The sequence below is a fragment of the Electrona antarctica genome (genome assembly GCF_951216825.1).
Source record: "Electrona antarctica genome assembly, chromosome: 4".
Taxonomy (NCBI): domain Eukaryota; kingdom Metazoa; phylum Chordata; class Actinopteri; order Myctophiformes; family Myctophidae; genus Electrona; species Electrona antarctica.
In genome coordinates, this window is record NC_136809.1 from 55,642,600 (window position 1) to 55,663,023 (window position 20,424).

The following is a 20,424-nucleotide window of genomic DNA, read 5'->3' on the forward strand; positions in this document are numbered from 1 at the left end:
ATCCTAAAAAACTATGTTTCTGTCAGCAAATAGGTTGCCTTCTGCAGGGTATATTGAAAACAGCCTGCAATTTAAAAAAACATGATCCGGATTAGAAAGAGCTGGCGATATATATAACAAATATAACCTCCAAATTCTAAAACAACATTTAGTCTACATGTTGTGAGTAGGCTACATTCGTAATGTAAGTTTGCCTACATGTGGAAGTAGTTGGAATGCAAATGACCCATTTAGCTTGAACAATGCCCATGGCAGCCCGTCTCCAGCCGGGAGGGAGGTGTGAACGTCACTGCTTGCGGGTGGAGAAAGGGTGACGGCGGTCATTTAGGCGAAAAAGTGCAGATATAGTAGGTATAAGTATGCCTAAAAAAATAATATTTATAAAACGTTTCAGATGAGAAAAAAAACAGATGATTTGAATCGAACATTTAGAAAAAGTCATGCAAGGGGAACTTTCTCAGAACTTCACGGGCAAAGAAAATCCACTTCAAAATCTCAAAATCGGTCAGATGGACCACGTAGACGTGCTAGTGTTAATCTTTTAGAAGAACTCACTGAACGTTAGTAGCCTACATAAAGTGCTGCTGTAAACCGCTAGGCCTTAAATCATTTAGACCTGAGGCCGATTTTAAAAAGGCTTCTAAATCCTAAAAAACTATGTTTCTGTCAGTGGTACTCAACCTTTTTCATGTCAAGGACCCCCAGAAATATCTGCATTTGGCTGCGGACCCCCATCTCAAAATATGTTGTTCCAGGGATTCACTCTGAAAGAATAAATATTTCAAAGATTTGCGCCACATTTGCCATTTTTTTTAAAAAGATCTTCTATTTTTCAAATGCTTAAAACACCAAAAGGGGTTCCTGTCCTGAATGGGTTAAATACCTTTTTCACATTTTGTACATCAACAACAATCCCCCCACCTTGGTGTGAAGGAAATGAAATGATGCCTACTGGATGAATCCTTCCCTGGGTAGCACTGTGGCTACATTAAATAGATCTGTATTTATTGGCCTATAGTACTGACCAATCACCTTGCTTCGACTGCTGCAGCTGCAGCGCTACAAGATAGCTACGTAGAACCCACAGGGTGGTGGAAAGTACATTTTGTGACAGAGCAGCCTCTGTCACAGTAATGTATGCTGTTCAACAATACACATTCATTGTGTTTATGCTGCATTGTATGTTGACATTTGGATTCTCAGTCCCACAGAAGGTGCACATTCTGCTGTGACATGTGAATCTAACATACTTGTGTTTATCTGTGCAGATGCTGTAATTGGGACGCTGCCTTGATTGCCTGAAGAGAGCTCTGATTGATTGCTTTAGGGGGAGCGTCTTGGGTGTTGCTAAATGCATTGTGATTTGCTGACTGCTTAGCCAGGGGTGGAGTCAGGAGTCTATATAAAGGGGAAATGGTTCAGTAGAGAGGAGGCTGCCATGGGGAGAGGTTGACTCCAGTACCTCTCTGTTAAGTTATGTTGAGTTATGTTCTTTGAGTTATTTTCTTCAATTATTTCACTTATGTTGTCCAGGCCTGGAACTTATTAAACTTATCTTTCACCTGCAAGTCTGCCTCATGTCCATTATGTCATTTTTAAGGTTTTATTACTGACAAACAGCCGATCTACAATCCCACTTGGTAACAATTGGTGGCAGTGGTGGGATTGTAAAGCCTCCCAGGAGGAATTGTCAGTAGAAAACCTAAAATGGCTGGACGAGGGCGCGGTAGCAAACAATTACGAACTACCCGGAAAAACCCAGTGCTGATGACAGAAGAGAGTGAGGAGCCTGAGGAGGAGCTTGAGGAGGATCCAGAGGAGGAACTGGTGGCTGAGGCGAGTGGGGGAGGGGCCACGGCATCAGTTGGATCCCAATTAGCGGCGGACCAGCAGCTGGTGCTACACCCAGATCCTTCAGTAAAGCCAAAGGGGCCACCTGAGAAAATCCTTCCAACTAAGTTAAGTACTCCTCCTTCACAAGAGGGCCTTCCTTTTGGGCAACAATTTATGAATGAAATGAGAGAATTCATGTATAGGCAACAAAGTTGTTTGATGGGCTTGAAGATCTGAAATTTGTTGTATATCACAAACCCAAACAGTAACGGGGGACTGATGACCCAGCTGGTCACCAGAGTCCCTATGATCTGCCCACTCCAGCTCAACAACACGAGCAGCCCAGCCGATGGACAACGCCGACACATGCTCAACCGGAGCAGCAGCCCATCCGCCGGTACGACGGGGCCCGGATTCGAGAATTCAGTGAAGGTGAAGACGTGGAAAGCTTCTTCATCCGCTTTGAGCGCATCGCCAGGACATGGGGGTGGAATCATGACGAGTGGGCTGCTCGTGTCGTCACCCTTCTCACCGGTAAAGCGTTGGAGGCCTATGCCAGCATGGACGAGCAGCATTCTCACCTCTATTCCGACATCAAAGCTGCTGTCCTTGCCAAGTACAATGTGACCGAAGAGACCTACCGCCAACGTTTCAGATCTACTAGTACACCAGCAGGAGAGTCGACCAGGGAGACCTACAACAGGTTGAAGGGACTCTATAGGAGGTGGATGCGACCTGAGACCAAGACGAAGGAGTCAATGGCCGAGGCATTGATCCTAGAACAGTACCTGTGTGTTCTCCGCCAAGATGTCCGAACATGGGTAAAAGAGCATCAACCACAGACGGGAGAGGAGGCGGCAAAGCTGGCCGAGCGGTATCTGGCGGTACATCCGGAGCCGCCTCGTGAGCCTTCTCGGCCCTACAAGGTGACTGTGGGTCAAGTTAAATCAGAGGGCGTTAAAGGTGATGCGGTTCTACCCAAGCATGATACAGGGGGCGGGGCAAGGTCTAAAAATGGGGCATTTGTCTGTTTCTATTGTCATCAACAAGGGCACAAAGCAGCTTTGTGTCCGCTTAAGAAACCTAAAGAGTTTAATTTGTGCTATGTTCCTAGACCAGAAATTCAACCCACTATGCAAATTGCTAGGCCCAAATCTCTATATGCAACCTCAGTTCTTGTTAATGGGCAGGTTGCTAATGCACTGTTGGATACCGGTAGCTCCCAGACACTGGTGAAGGCAAAGTTTGTAGATGAGTCTTTAAACTTTGAGAACCTAGTAGGTTTGGGGTGTGTTCATGGGGAAGAACAAATGTATCCTACTGCTGTTGTGAATATTGGGGTGGAGGGCCAAGCATACATGATGATGGTGGGGGTGGTTGATCAACTGGCTTATGATGTCATTTTGGGTGAGGATCTGCCAATTCTAACTAACCTTGTTCAGGCTGTGTCAAAGTCATGTGCTTTGGTTACTAGGTCTCAGGCCAAGGGTTTGCAACCCCTTCCTGATATACATCAAAGTATGTTTGAAGGTGGTACAAAGGTTAGGAAGGATAAAAAAACAGCGCTGCCAAGCCAAGCATGTGGGAAAGGCCAGGGTGCAGGATCCAGTCCCGGTTGCTCCAGATCCTGACACCACTCTGCTGGACCCACAGTGGCAAGTCCCTGACAAATTTAAAGAGCTACAGAGAGCAGATCCTTTGCTTCAACCTTTGTTTGATAAGGTATGTCAAGTAGATGGTGAACCTGTTAAAGCAGCTAATCTCATTGGTGATAAATACATTCTCAAAAATAACCTTTTGTACAATGCAAACAGTGAGGTACCTAGGTTGGTTGTCCCTAAACTGTTCCATCAGTTCCATCAGTTAATTCTAAATTTGGGACACCACGTTCCATGGGCGGGACATCTAGGCCAACAGAAAAGCTATGACAGAATCAGTCGCAGGTTCTATTGGCCTAGACTTTACCAGGATGTTCAGGAGTACTGTAGGACATGTGCAGAGTGTCAAAAAGTAGCTCCAATCCGGAAATCAGATCGAGGACCGTTGCAGCCTTTACCAATAATTGGCACACCATTTGAGCGTATTGGTATGGACATAATTGGTCCACTGGTGAAAAGCAGTTCTGGGCATCGATTTGCTCTCGTAATCTGTGATTATGCAACAAGACACCCAGAAGTTTTTCCATTACGCTCTATCCAAGTCAAACACATAGTCCGGTGTCTAATTGATCTGATTTCCAGAGTGGGTGTTCCAGTGGAAATTTTAAGTGATCAGGTTGCCAACTTCATGTCAAAGCTGATGAAAACATTGTACAAGCAGCTGGGCATCAAGGGCATTAGAACTACACCTTATCATCCTGAAACTGATGGGTTGGTTGAACGCTTTAATGGTACACTCAAAAGCATGCCGAAAAGGTTTGTGGATGAGACGGGTAGGGATTGGGATAAATGGATTCCATTCCTGCTTTTTGCATACAGAGAGGTTCCACAAGCCTTAACTGGTTTTTCACCTTTTGAGTTGGTTTATGGCAGGCAGGTTAGGGGGCCCCTGGACGTACTCAAGGAGGGTTGGGTGGCTGGAGAGCCAGCCCAGTGCAGCGTTGCCTCCTACATCCTCCAGATGCGAGACAAGCTGGACAAGATGAGAGACATGGCCCAAGAACACCTGAGAGAGGCCCAAACCAAGCAAAAGGTGTGGTATGACAAACATGCCAGAGAGAGAGAACTGAAACCTGGGCAGAAGGCATTGTTATTGCTCCCATCCGGTACATCTAAGTTACTTGCTAAATGGCAGGGCCCTTATGTTGTGTCTAGAAAAGTTGGACCAGTAACTTATGAAATCCTGTGCCCTGAAAGGAGACGCCAGAAGCAGATTCTGCATGTCAACCTGCTGAGAGAATTCAAGGAGAGGGCTGTGGCCCCAGCTGCAAAACCAGTGATGATGGTGCAGGTAGGATGGAGATGATGAGAGTGACATGGAACCAGTTCGACCACAAGGGGGTGCCATCGAGCCTCCTGAACATCTGAGTGAGGAGCAAAAACAACAACTGGCCCAGGTACAGAAGTCATTCATTCCCCTCTTCCAGGAGACACCAGGTCTCACAGAGGTTATCAGCCATGACATCATTCTGAAGGTTCCTACACCAATCCGACAGAGGTCCTACCGTGTTCCTGAGAGAATGGTGGAGTCATTGAGGAATGAAGTAGCGACCATGTTGGAGATGGGTGTAATAGAGCCTTCAAAAAGCGAGTGGTCAAGTCCTGTTCTTTTGGTGCCTAAGAAAGATGGAAGTGTTCGATTCTGCACAGATTTTCGTAAGTTGAACAGTGTTAGCTGTTTTGACTCTTATCCGATGCCTAGAATCGATGAACTGCTCGAACGGTTAGGCAAAGCCAAATACATGACCACATTAGACCTTTGTAAGGGTTACTGGCAAATTCCACTCACTACTGCTTGTAGACCTTATACCGCCTTTCGTGCACCTACTGGTTTGTATCAGTACACAGTGATGCCGTTTGGTCTTCACGGGGCACCTGCTACATTTCAGAGGCTCATGGACAATGTTCTAGCTGATTGTGGACAATATTCAGCATCATATCTTGACGATTGTGTCATTTTCAGTGAGTCATGGCAGGAGCATCTCTAGCACCTTGAGCAGGTCCTCCAGAGGCTTCAGAAGGCGGGGTTAACCCTCAACCAAAATAAATGCTCATGGACACAGGAGGAGGTAACATACCTGGGGTACCGCATTGGGCATGGCCAGATCAAGCCGCTGGTGGAGAAGTTGGAGACCATTCGAGGGATACCCAGACCGCAAACAAAGAGGCAAGTACGGTCATTCCTTGGTCTAATTGGCTGGTACAGAAGATTTGTGCCTCATTTTGCCACAATAGCTACGCCAATAACTAATCTCACTAAGAAGACTGTTTCGTCCCACCTTCCGTGGACTGACGAATGTGAAGAGGCCTTTAGAAAGTTAAAGGAACTATTATGCCAAGATCCTGTTCTGAAGAGTCCTGATTTCAATGACACGTTTCTTGTACAAGTGGATGCCTCTGATGTTGGCTTAGGTGCTGTTCTAGCCCAAGGAGAGCCTGGAGAAGAGAAGCCCATTCTGTTCCTGAGCAGAAATCTGTTTGACAGAGAAAGGAAGTACTCTACTATTGAGAAGGAGGGACTCGCCATAAAGTGGGCAGTAGATTCTCTTAGGTAATATCTGCTCGGACGGAAGTTCACCCTTCAAACAGACCATCGAGCCCTGAAGTGGATGCACTCAATGCAGAGTCAAAACTCCAGAATACTGCGATGGTGTCTGGCTCTTAAGCCATACCGCTTTACAATTGAGTACTGTCCAGGGGGTCGAAACATCATAGCTGACTATCTGTCACGTTTACCAGGTATGCACAACCCAGAAGGAGAGGGGGTAAGAAATGTGACAGAGCAGCCTCTGTCACAGTAATGTATGCTGTTCAACAATACACATTCATTGTGTTTATGCTGTATTGTATGTTGACATTTGGATTCTCAGTCCCACAGAAGGTGCACATTCTGCTGTGACATGTGAATCTAACATACTTGTGTTTATCTATGCAGATGCTGTAATTGGGACGCTGCCTTGATTGCCTGAAGAGAGCTCTGATTGATTGCTTTAGGGGGAGCGTCTAGGGTGTTGATAAATGCATTGTGATTTGCTGACTGCTTAGACAGGGGTGGAGTCAGGAGTCTATATAAAGGGGAAATGGTTCAGTAGAGAGGAGGCTGCCATGGGGAGAGGTTGACTCCAGTACCTCTCTGTTAAGTTATGTTGAGTTATGTTCTTTGAGTTATTTTCTTCATTTTTCACTTATGTTGTCCAGGCCTGGAACTTAATAAACTTATCTTTCACCTGCAAGTCTGCCTCATGTCCATTATGTCATTTTTAAAGTTGTATTACTGACAAACAGCCGATCTACAATCCCACTTGGTAACACATTTACTTAAGTACAATTTTTAGGTATTTGTACTTTACTGGAGTGATTACCTTTGTTATCCTGTTTCTGTCGTCATGGCTGCCAGTTCCCACCTGATGTTGTGTGGGAGTCCAGACTGCTCCAGACCGTTCTGAATGACAGCTAGTTTGCATAATGTCTTGAGGCTGGGACTGAAGTGTAAGAGCTGTAAGATGAGTCGTGGTCCATAGAGGATGATGTGATCTCCCACCAGGCAACAGCACATTGTACCAAACCAATCCGGGCCTTTCCCCTTGGGCTCAACCTTCGCCCAGGAGAAGGTCTTTGGATTCAACTTCCACAGATCATTGAAGCCCTGATTCTGATTATAGTTGCAGCCACCAAATATGTACAGCTCTCCATTGTAGACAAAGGCTGCATGACGGTAACGCTGTTCTGGAAGAAGCTGTACAGAAGGTGTGTTCATACAACAGTTGGTATCTGTGTCAAACACTCTGATGTTGTCCTGGTGCCCGCTGCCCCCAAATACAAACATCTTTGTTCCAATGATGTTGGCAGAGGGATCTGATGAAGCCGGTGCTGGTGTGCCACTGGTGATGATTAGAGACCAGGTCATTGTGGTGGTGTCCTACTTATAGATGTCATTAGTGCGTCTGGTCAGCTGGGTCCATCCTCCATGGATAAACATGACCTTCTCCAAGACACAGGATGAGTGGCGGTACCTCTCCTCTGGAACAGTTCCAGTTACGTTCGGCTTGAACCATCTGTGGGTGTCGACATCAAATGCATAAAGAATGTTGACCCAGTCCCCTGTGATGGTAAACCAGTTGGTAACGTCTTGTGTCTTACAGTTCACCATCCCTCCCCAGATGTAGATGGTATCTTCTATCAGTACAGCTGTGTGTCCATAGCGCATGGAGGGAACCTCAACGGAACACCCTCCTCTTCTCTTCCTTGTCACCGGGCGCAACGTTGTCCAGCACAAAGTCACTGTGTTGAAGACGTGAACATCAATCTGATCATTGTTGCTGTAGGTCATTCCGTTATAGAAGAACCCTCCAAAGGAATACACCTTGTCCTCCACTGGTCCAGCAGCACAACCAAAGAAGCGTTGGGATGTCTGTGGTCCTCTTCTCAAGGTCGATGTCCAGGTCAACATCTCTACCTCGGACTCTATGTCTGACTGTCTCTGTCCGTCCAGGTCTCAATGTCAGATATTCCCTTCAAAGTGTCTCTCCAGATGTGAGCGACATCTTATATAGGCTGACAAACTAGTGTGACGTCACCCACAACACAAACTGATGTCGTGCATGTGAGGTCTGATACCAAGAACCACTGGTGGACACAGGTTTGCACGGGTTTACAATTCTCTTTATTGAAACTTAAAGGTGCGCCCAGCATGGGTTTCAACTCAGAGGGGTTTCATTCAATAAACAGTTCATCAGAAATGTCTTTGGTCTCCTCGTTCCTTGGCTCTGCAGAGCATGAGAGGTTAGTTAGACTTCATATAGGCCCCAGTCTGTTAGGATAGGCAACCTCACCTCCTCCACCCTAACCCTGAGCACTGGTGTCCCACAAGGCTGTGTGCTGAGCCCCCTTCTCTACTCCCTCTTCACCCACGACTGCACCCCTATGCACGGCACCAATACCATCATCAAATTCGCAGATGACACAACGGTGGTGGGTCTCATCAAAAACAACGATGAGACGGCCTACAGGGAGGAGATCCAGCATCTGGCGTCGTGGTGTGCCGTTAACAACCTGGCGTTGAACATCAAGAAGACCAAGGAGCTCATTGTGGACTTCAGGAGGACTAGGGCTGTCACTCACGCTCCCATTCACATTAACGGAGCGGAGGTCGAACGGGTCCCCAGCTTCAGATTCCTGGGGGTCCACATCTCTGAGGACCTCTCCTGGACCCTCAACACCGCGTCTCTGGTCAAGAAGGCCCACCAGCGTCTCTTTTTTCTGAGGAGACTGAGGAAAGAACATCTATCTCCTCAGATACTGGGGAATTTCTACCGCTGTGCCATCGAGAGCATCCTCACGTACTGCACCACGGTCTGGTACGGAAACTGTACAGCCTCTGACCGGAAGGCACTGCAGAGGGTGGTGAAAACTGCCCAACGCATCACCGGAACATCTCTCCCTGTCATTAAGTCCATCTATGACAGACGGTGCCTGAGGAAGGCTCATAATATCATAAAAGACCCCTCTCACCCCAACCACAGTCTGTTTGCCCTCCCCCCTCTGGGAGACGTTTTAGGAACCTCCGTTCCAAGTCCAGCAGACTTAGGAACAGCTTATTCCCCTCCACTGTCATCTACCTAAACTCCTCATCCACTCCTTTCCCCCCCCCCCTCCCCCCAACCCATCAACCATCCCTGTCGTATCCGAGACTCTGGACACATCCTAGTCTATAGCACTATAGTATGTAGACTCGTGCGATATGGCCACTGGACTTTGTGGAATATGGTCTCTGGACCTTAGTTTAGCACTTTGTGCATTGGGCCACGTGCAATAAGGGCTATGTGCAATATGGACAGATCATGCTTTCTTCTTCCTTCTCATATCCTATTATATTTATTTATTTAAATGACTACTGCTCAGCCCATATCTACTGTTACTACTGTACTACTGTAATTAATGTATCCTCCTCCTTACTGAAATGTTTGCACTTTGGTGAGATGCAAAAATACTTTTCGCTGTGCTGTACTGTACTTTGACAATAAATTGAATCTCATCTCATCATCTCATATAACAAAAACAGGAATTGTCCTTCTTAGGCCCGCTCCTCTCTGGAGGGGCGGTGATGGGGATAATTAAATAATAACTGGCTTCTTTTCTTTTTCTAGGTGGCAGTGGTGGACCCAGCGGACGGCGAGGTGAGTGGTATAGCCTAGGTTTTAGCGTAGGGCTTTAGAATAGCGTTTAGCATAGGATTTCTTCTTCCTCCTGAGTTCAGTGCGGGCTCCTTGATTTGACGTTTGTGCTGCGCCGCTCCCCGTAGGCGGCGCAGAGCCCAGAGATAGGTTTCCTTCCCTCAGTAGATTCCGTCTACGTCCGTCACGTTTCCAGGTCCCGTCCTAAAAGCCTACGGTGGGAGAGAGAGAGGTAAGTGGACAGTATTTGGCATGTGTATATGTGGGGGTGCGAGGCAGCGTGGATCTGACTTACCACCCGACATCGTTAGTGAGGCGCACCTCCGTTGTGCCCGTGGTGAACCATGCCGCTGTCAGACGCGGAATGACGGTGTCTTTTATATCGACCCTCCTGGGGGATCCGGCTGCCGCTGATCGCTGATTAGGGCGCGGCGCCGGCATCATTGCACACTGCTGGAGGAGGAGGTTTGGTAAGTATCTGTGATCTATCAGCGCGCCGAGGGCGGGTGGGTCTTTTGTCCGTGGGCGGTATGTGTCTGACAAGCGCGTCTGGTTACCATGGCAACGCACTCACCTGGTCGGGGGTTTCCTAGCGAGACCCCACAATAGTCAGTGTTGGGGAACGGCGTTATAAATAACGGCATTACTGTAACAGAATACTTTGTTTTGTAACAGAGTAACCTAACGAGCTAGTTTGCAAATAGAGTACAAGTAACACGCGCAAACGCGGGAAGCGAACGCAGCTCGTAAATTGCAATAACAACAATTAGAATAAATGACGTACTTTTTTAAGGTTTTAAGTTATTTTTTTATTTTTTAAGTGTTTTAAGATTTTTTTTCAGTTAAGTTTGTTTAAGTTAAGTTTTTTTTAGGTTCTTTTTTTAGTGTGTGTATGTGTGCGTGCGTGTGTGTTTTTTAGTTTTTCTTTTTATTTTTTTTGTTTAAGTTTAAGTTTTTTTTAAAGTTTTGTGTGTGTGTGTGTGTGTGTGTGTGTGTGTGTGTGTGTGTGTGTGTGTGTACAGCTGCGCCCTCTGGTGGCGGGCGTGTGGTGTTACAGCGTGACACACACACACAGACAGACATGTTCTGCTAGGTCTCATAGTTAGTGCTCATTGCGTTCGCAATCACTGCGTTCGCAAATATGTTACCTAGTTACCCTTTTCCAAAAACAATGCCGTTACTTAGTTGCCTTTAACACATATATTTCCCTCTCTTTTCTGTTGCCACAAAGGAAGAAGAATGGGTCGGGGTCTTGGCTGGGGGCTACACTATAGCAATAGAAACAATGGCTGTGCTCTACAGTGCTGGATGTGATGAAACCGAGATGAGTTGAAGAAGGCTGTGAGGGACACACTTATATACTATATATATACTTATATATATAGTGCTGCTCCTTAATCCTTTAGAAGAACTCACTGAACGATAGTACAGTACATAAAGTGCTGCTGTAAACCGTTAGGCCTTAAATCATTTAGACCTGAGGCCGATAAAAAAAAAGGCTTATAAATCCTAAAAACCTATGTTTCTATGTCAGTGGTACTCAACCTTTTTCATGTCAAGGACCCCCAGAATTATCTGTATTTGGCTGCGGACCCCCATCTCAAAATATGTTGTTCCAGGGACCCCACATTCACCCCACATTTTTGCCATTTAAAAAAAAATATCTCCTATTTTTCAAATGCTTAAAACACCAAAAGGGGTTCCCATCCTGAATGGGTTAAATACTTTTTTTTCACATTTTGTACATCAACAACAATCCCCCCACCTTGGTGTGAAGGAAATGAAATGATGCCTACTGGATGAATCCTTCCCTGGGTAGCACTGTGGCTACATTAAATAGATCAGTATTTATTGGCCTATAGTACTGACCAATCACCTTGCTTCGACTGCTGCAGCTGCAGCGCTACAAGATAGCTACGTAGCACCCACAGGGTGGTGGAAAGTACATTTACTTAAGTACAATTTATATTTGTACTTTACTGGAGTGATTACCTTTGTTATCCTGTTTCTGTTGTCATGGCTGCCAGTTCCCACCTGATGTTGTGTGGGAGTCCAGACTGCTCCAGACCGTTCTGAATGACAGCTAGTTTGCATAATGTCTTGAGGCTGGGACTGAAGTGTAAGATCTGTAAGATGAGTCGTGATCCATAGAGGACGATGTGATCTCCCACCAGGCAACAGCACATTGAACCAAACCAATCCGGGCTTTTCCCCTTGGGCTCAACCTTCGTCCAGGAGAAGGTCTTAGGATTAAACTTCCACAGATCATTGAAGACTTGCTTCTGCTTATAGTTGCTGCCACCAAGTATGTACAGCTCTCCATTGTAGACAAAGGCTGCATGAAAGTAACGCTGTTCTGGAAGAAGCTGTGCAGAAGGTGTGTTCATCCAACAGTTGGTCTCTGTGTCAAACACTCTGATGTTCTTGTCCTGGTGCCCGCAGCCCCCAAATACAAACATCTTTGTTCCAATGCTGTTGGCAGAGTGAGCTGATGAAGCCGGTGCTGGTGTGCCACTGGTGTTGATTAGAGACCAGGTCATCGTGGTGGTGTCCAACTTATAGATGTCAATAGTGACTCCAGTCAGCTGGGTCACTCCTCCATGGATAAACATGACCTTCTCCAAGACACAGGCTGAGTGGCGGTACCTTTCAACTGGAACAGTTCCAGTTACGTTCGGCTTGAACCATATGTGGGTGTCGACATCAAATGCATAAAGAATGTTGACCCAGTCCCCCGTTATGGTAAACCAGTTGTTAACCTCTTTTGTCTTACAGTTCACCATCCCTCCCCAGATGTAGATGGTATCTTCTATCAGTACAGCTGTGTGTCCATAGCGCATGGAGGGAACCTCAACGGAACACCCTGCTCTTCTCTTCCTTGTCAACGGGGGCAACGTCGTCCAGCACAAAGTCATTGTGTTGAAGACGTGAACATCAATCTGATCCTTGTTGCTGTAGGTCTTCCCGTTATAGAAGAACCCTCCAAAGGAATACACCTTGTCCTCCACTGGTCCAGCAGCACAACCAAAGAAGCTCTGGGATGTCTGTGGTCCTCTTCTCAGGGTAGATGTCCAGGTCAACATCTCTACCCCGGACTCTATGTCTGGCTGTCTCTGTCCGCCTAGGTCCTCAATGTCAATGATTCCCTTCAAAGTGTCTCTCCAGATGTGAGCGACATCTTATATAGGCCGACAAACTCTAGTCTGACGTCACTCACAACACAAACTGATGTCATGCATAGTCAGTGTTGGGGAACGGAGTTATAAATAACGGCATTACTGTGACAGAATACTTTGTTTTGGTAACTTATTAACCTAATGAGCTATTTTGCAAATAGAGTATTATGTTACCTAGTTACCCTTTTCCAAAAAACAATGGTGTTACTTAGTTACATTTAACACCTATATTTCCCTCTCTTTTCTGTTGCCGCAAAGGAAGAAGAATGGGCCGGGGTCTTGGCTGGGGGCTACACTATAGCAATAGAAACGATGGCTGTGCTCTACAGTGCTGGATGTGATGAAACTGAGATGAGTTGAAGAAGGCCGTGAGGGACACACTTATATACCAGAGTGCTACTCCTTAATTATTTTAACGCCATTGACGTAGATCTAGGTCAATTAAAGCCTAATTTTTGATACTACGCTTACCGCCATTGCCGTAGATTAATGGCAATTAGGCTTTTATAGCGATTTCGATCGATCAAGCCATAATGCTACTTACGTTAGCTGGTTAGCTAGCTATGTTGTTGTCACAGCACTGGATCGCCCATCTTAGATTGTCGTCGCCATAATAATCCATTCTATATGTTTCTTTCAATCGCCTGTATCTCCTATTCCTTGTCCCAGATGGCATTTTTGGTCAAAACAACGTTTATTTGACGGCACAGAGCCGACAGTGTGGACGTCTCCAGTGCACCAACATAGATTGATCTTGTAAACAAGGCCTGTCCAGGCTCCGTTGACTTACTAGGATAATACTACTTCCGGAAGTCTGGAAATGTGGCTTTTCAAAATAAGAGCTCAACTGGAAAAAATGCTGGCGTGTATTAGATCCTAATTTTTCAATAAATGCTAGCGGGCTAAGTGTCAATCCTTTAGAAGAACTCACTGAACGATAGTACGGGGCGGCGGTGGCTCAGGGGTAGAGTGCCTGGATGGGAACCGCAAGGTTGCCAGTTCGAACCCGGGCTCCCCCAGAGTTACTGTCGAAGTGTCCTTGAGCAAGACACTGAACCCCTAATTGCTCCCGATGTGCTAGCTGGTACCTTGCATGGTTTCCGCTGCCATCGGTGTATGAATGTGTGTGTGAATGGGTGAATGTAATGCACAATCTATGTAAAGCGCCTTGGATAAAGGCGCTATATAAATGCACCATTTACCATTTACCATTTTACATAAAGTGCTGCTGTAAACCGCTAGGCCTTAAATCATTTAGACCTGAGGCCGATACAAAAGGCTTCTAAATCCTAAAAAACTATGTTTCTATGTCAGTGGTACTAGACCTTTTTCATGTCAAGGACCCCCAGAATTATCTGTATTTGGCTGCGGACCCCCATCTCAAAATATGTTGTTCCAGGGACCCCACATTCACTCCGAAAGAATAAATATTTCAAAGATTTGTGCCACATTTTCGCCATTTTTTTAAAAGATCTGCTATTTTTCAAATGCTTAACACTCTTAAAGCCTGGAAAAACACGTGACCCCCGAAACGTGTTTTTTTTCTCTAAATAGGACCGGTCCTGTGGCAGTTTTTTGTGGGGTAGAGACGAGTTGATTAGTTTGTAGTAGCTAGCCTGGTTATCGAGACAAGTAGTAGCCTATTAGTTTGTAGTATTAGTTCAGTATAGATTTTAGTTTATTTGTGTGTCAGTCCGGTTTAGTGTGTGTCCGTCCAGTTTATTGTTCAGTGTAGTAGTCTTTTGTTTTCTTTTTCGTTGCGATGGCGCTAAAGAAACCAACAAAATGAAAATGCTCCCTACCGCGCCTGCTGCTCAAGTCAGCCTTCACTTCGGCAGACTCGTTGGATGGCTCGTTGGATGGCGGGTGCACACGTTGTTCAGGCTAGCTACAACATCGAGTGCTCGACGTCCAGAGGACTGCTGCTGGCGACATGAATCTGAGTGATCTTCCGGACGATGTCCCCGTACCGAACCCCCCCAGCTTCGATGACCCACTCCCAGTGTCTGGACCGAGCCGCGACCGTGTCCGATCGCGATGACAAGCCCATACTCTCCAGCTATGACCCGGCCAGTGCCTGGAACGGAACGATCGCCCGAGGACATCGGTCGCCCCTGAATCTATCCATGGTGACTTCTTCATGTCTGGTATGTCTCTACATTACATTTGTATGATTATTTATTTGATTATATATTTTTTTATTTTAGTGTGGTGGGTGGATGGCTGCTGTTGTTTAGGATCTTGCTGACGCCCCGGCGCGTTGTTCCTTTTTTGTTTTGACCACTGAGTGAATGAAACGCGATACAAATGTAGTCCTCTACAGTGAATCCATAGTATTGTATACGTTGTGTCGTTTGATAATCCGTTATATGATTTTATTATTGTTTAGCGTGACTTTTTGTACAACATGTGGGGGGAGAGACGGCTGCAGCAGCGCCTCTTTTTCCTTCCAAGAGGCGCTGCTGTTGCCGTCGCATCTACAATGAATGTCGTTTGATAACGACATGATTTTATAATTATTTAGAGTGACTTGGAGGCCACGGTGGTTTAGTACAAAATGTGGGAGGAGAGAAGAGGCAACGTGGTATATCGCATTCTCGCTTGCATGTGATTTTATTATTGTTTAGCGTGACTTTTTGTACAACATGTGGGGGGAGAGACGGCAGCAGCAGCGCCTCTTTGAAGGACTACTTTTTTTTAGTCGCCTTGCTATTATGTAGCCTTTGTATAAATAAATACAACTCGAAATGCAAGCAGAAAGGCGATCGACTGGGGGAGGAGGGGAGATATGGTGGCATGCTAACTTTGGCTTTTTTGATTTTTTTTAGGCTCGGCTCGCAGAAGGGGGGGGGGGGGGTTTGATTGTTGACTGTTGATAGAGATGTTTCAGCTTTGTGTGTGAGAGAGCTTGTAGATCAGCTCTTTTTACTACACTACACTGTATATCCCCAAAACTGTGGAATGCACTCCCCGTTGCAATCAGAACTGCAGCATCACTCCCAATCTTCCGCCGTAGTCTGAAGACCCACCTTTTCAGACTCCATCATGGCCCATAGCACTTATCCTACCCCCTTAGATACCACTTTTTAGACTTAGATAGCATTTGAAACAGACTTATAGCATGTCATGTAGACAGCACAATAATTGCATTGTATGTAGTCATAGCACATCATAGTACATATGTATAGCATAGTAGAGTATATATGTATAGTTAATATGTATAGTGTCATTATATAGATATGTTCTAGTTACGTTCTTAGCTTACGCATGTTTCTTGATAAATGCATTTTATATATGTGATGTATTCCCATACTTTTGTTCTTGCCTAATGTAAGTCGCTCTGGATTAAGAGCGTCTGCTAAATGCCTAAATTGTAAATTGTATATCTGCATAATTGCAGAGATACAGTGTAGTGTCTCAGTAAACTATGCAACTATGCTTGCGGAACTCGACTTCGTCTCGTTCCTCACCGCATCCCTGTCGTGGCAATAATCACGTTAACCCACACCCTCTCGTGTAATATTGCTTAAATATACCCTGGAATGTCTGTCTGAATCACACACAAAAAGTGAGTTTCTATCATGTTCCATTTTTGAGTTATGGACCGTTGAAGATGGTTCGGTGTCACAGTGTCACTACATACAGCCATCTGTTGAAAAAGCATGCTATAATCTGAGGTTCATATTTCTATAAAGGAAAATGTGAGAAGCTTCTTTTTTTAAAACAATTATAGTCAACACCATAAGGTTTAATTTGAGATAAGTCATGGATATGTAATAATAATAATAATAATCTTTATTGTCCCGAAGGATATTTGTCTTCACAATCTGTTCAACACCCACATCAAAACAACACAGAGCACATAACACCAAGACAATACAAAAACAAAAACATGAGGTCCCCACTGTGTACAGAACCATCCTATCGGCGGGGCAGTTTGTTTAAAGCTGCGATGGCTGAGGGGACAAAGCTCCTACTAAAACGGACCTTTTTCCAAGGTTCTGTATCTTTGTCCAGATGGCATGAGGTTAAAGAAGCGATACAGGGGATGATCAGTGTCATTTGATATCGAAAGTGCTAGCCGTGTGATGGCATTATTGTTCATATCAGAAAGTGTGGGTGTAGGAAGTCCGATGATCTTGGAAGCAATACGGGTGATACTGAAAAGTTTGTTCCTGTTAGGCATGGACAGTATGGTGTAGAAACATGCAGAACAGTACAACAGAACAGGTTGAATAATGCTTTTGTACAATAATAGCAGAAGATGAGGAGCAACAGATAATGATCTTAATTTACGGATTACATGGAGTCTTTGCTGAAAGCGTGACTGGATAGATGTAATGTGTTGATCAAACCTAAGTCTATTGTCCAATGTGAGTCCAAGATATGTAAAGCTGTCTACCTGTTCTACTGTTTTACCATTAATGAGGAGTGGGTTGAGTCCGGTGTGGTTTGTTTCAATGACCAGTTATTTTGTTTTGACCACATTCAACTCTAGATAGTTGTCAGTGCACCACTGTGTGAAATGAGAAATGGTATTCCTAGTAGAAAGTACTTTGAAAGTACTTTGAAATTACGTTTCACTAACGGGCTCATAACTCTGAAACCTTTTCTGTGTGCTGTTTTGGGTGAAAACGGGCTGTATTCAGCTGCTTACAGCTTCATACCGGTACATTTTATCAAATCAGTTTATTTTTTCCATGATAGCAGACATGTTAATGCTTATTTTGAGATATTGTGTGTTCATAAAGACAAAACAGAGAATATTCAATAATTCTTTAGATATGTCTCCAAATTCGTGGCTCTTGTCTCCAACCCTTTGGGTTTCCGTATCACATGGCTCGAATCTGGCCCGGCGCCAAGAGTGTTAACCAATGAACATCAACATAATCATCACTGTCATATCAATATCAATTCTTCAGTATTCGTCATATTCATCATTATCATCACATAATCAATCAGTTTCACTTCAGGTTTGTAGCGTGCACATTTCTGTGCACTTTAATTTGTTGGCAAGGGCCGCAAGGCTAACCTGACTTTGAAAGTCTGCTTCTAGCAGCTTATAGCATCAGCTTATAGCTTCTAGCTGCTGATTGGCCAGGCCGTTTTGTGGCCGGGCATCAAGTCTGCCTGAGAGTTCCCAGATGGGAGCAGGAGGGGGGAACCCAGTGTACTCTCTGCTGCCCCATCTGGCGGAGTCGGGTTACCGCAAGGCAGGAGCAATCTGAAAGCTTGCAGGTCTGTATACACTTGCAGGCCATGGGGGGGTCAGATCAACATATGGAATAAATTCTGTACTGGCCATATATGGAGCGTGTCTTGAGTGTACAGGGTTTCATTAGGTCAGATCAACATATGGAATGTCAGAACGGGTCAGCTCCATATATGGAGATCTAAGGGTGGCAGCGGGGGCAGTGTCTTGAGTCTACAGGGTTTGGTGAAGTCTGGCCATATATGGAGCGTATCTTGAGTGTACAGGGTTTGATGAGGTCAGCTCAACATATGGAATGTCAGAACAGGTCAGCTCCATATGTGGAGATCTAATGGTGGGCGGGGGCAGTGTATTGAATATACAGGGTTTCATGAGGGCCCAGGTAGGCCGGGCCTTCATTTTCGGGCCTGTTGAGAACTCTAGTTTTCGCCGGCTGCTGGGCGCGGCTGCACTAATACCTTTGCGGCAGGCCCGTCTAGAGTTTAAATGGACAGGTAGGTATCAGTCAAAAGGGAGACATCGAAGAGGAAGGACGGGTGGGGATGGATCAACATATGGAATGTCAGAACAGGTCAGCTCCAGATTTGAAGCTCCATGCTGATCTAGGTGATGATCCAGTCTTCTCCATGTATGGCTATCCAGGGTTTGATGAGGGCAGTGTCGTGATCTTCATATATGGAGACGGCCATATATGGATCGTGTCACAAGGCGTGATGGACTGATGGCCATATATGGTGGTGTGATGTGTCACAAGGCGTGAGGCACTGACGGCCATATATGATGGTGTGATGTCACGAGGAGAAACAAAACACCACATTCCACTATAATCTTTGTCCTTTGTTGGCAAGCGAAAACATTCAGTGGTATTATTCTGGTTGCTGATCAAGGATCAAGGTTCAAGGTCTTTATTAATGTCCCAGAAGGGCAATTGTGTTTACAGCAATTGTAGTGGTTTCCGACATACAAACAATACAAAACAATACAGGACAACAACAGACATGAGACACCATAGCATAAACAGAGGTCTGGTCCCATCTAGTGCAGGTATAGAATAAGAGATACAAAATAAGAAAGGCAAAAAAAGTGCTAAGATATAAGATATAAAGTGCCGCATAAAGTGCATGTTTCAGCATCATCATCATCACATTACATGATTACTGGCAGCATTGACTGCACGAATCGAGGCAGGGACAAAGGAGTGCTTATATCTGTTGTTTTTGACAACGGGGGCACCCAGACGATGGCCCGATGGCAACAGCCTGTACTCTGACTCGAGTGGGTGGGCATTATCCTGCCGAATGGCCCTGGCCTTCATGAGCAGCTGTCTATTGTAAAAAGGATCGAGGCTCTCCAACTGAATGCCAGTAATTTTGGAGGCAGTTTTCACAATACTTCTAAGGGAATTTTTATGTTGCCATACCAACAGATGATAGAAAAGGAGATAATAGAATGTACATAGGCACTGTAAAACAGTTTCATCAGGTTTCTGTCAACATTAAACCTGGCTAGTTTCCTTAGGCAAAAAAGGCGTTGCTGGCCCACAGCATGTCGTGTTTACATCAAATTTCAGTTTGTTTGATCAACATAACCAAAGTTATATAGTCCTCTTCTGGTTGGACAGCATTTTGAGTATGACCTTGCTCTCTCCTCCTATGTCCACAAGGCCTACAGTGACCTTTGTTATGTGAAGTGCATTATTCACCCAATGGCACAGGGATCTGATTCTTATTGAACATGAAATGTACATTGATGAATTATTGTCTTTTAGAGGGGAATCAGATTTTATTGTAGTAGCATGGCCTGCTGCTCATGCTCTCAAGTCTCAACCAGCTGCGCTGACTCTGCACATGAACCGTTCTGGATGGGAAATAGGACTGTTTTCATGTGTGCTTCTACAGAACTATTCGTGTTCTTTGCTTCTAGTATATGCCTTGTTGTGGTAGGGCCATATACTGTATACTGTATTTGCCTATTTCCAGGCTCCATCAAGCCAACTATCTTCTATCTATGGTGTTGGGTCCAAGATTATCGGTATTCCAGTGATCATGCAGTACATCCGTTGTGTCTGCTTCAAGACTGTTATCAGTATTTGCCATTCATAAGGTAGAGCTGCAATCAAATCACAGTACAAGTACAGTACAGTACAGCGAAAGCCCTCAGGGACATCTTGCTAGGAACCCCAAAAGGGTCATCTGTTGACATGCTGTCCACGACCAGGACATCCTCAGCTTCAGTTTTGCGCATGAAGACTTGAAAGTAGCCAGACCAGACATGCTTGATTCATTCAAGGCTTGCCCCAGGAATAAAGTCATCAAGGTTACATAACTTAATTATGACAAGACATTATTTTATGGACATCAAAACAGACTTAG

General features: G+C 45.2%; 1 protein-coding gene across 1 annotated transcript; it reads right to left on the reverse strand.

The window, feature by feature from the left end:
* Window positions 1-11,661: 11,661 nt before the first annotated feature.
* Window positions 11,662-12,447, reverse strand: LOC306921378 (kelch domain-containing protein 3-like; the record flags this gene model as incomplete). The annotated part of the gene is made up of 1 exon (XM_079498488.1): window positions 11,662-12,447. One exon carries the CDS (start codon window positions 12,445-12,447, stop codon window positions 11,662-11,664), a length of 786 nt encoding a protein of 261 aa, XP_079354614.1.
* Between the last annotated feature and the right edge of the window lie 7,977 nt (window positions 12,448-20,424).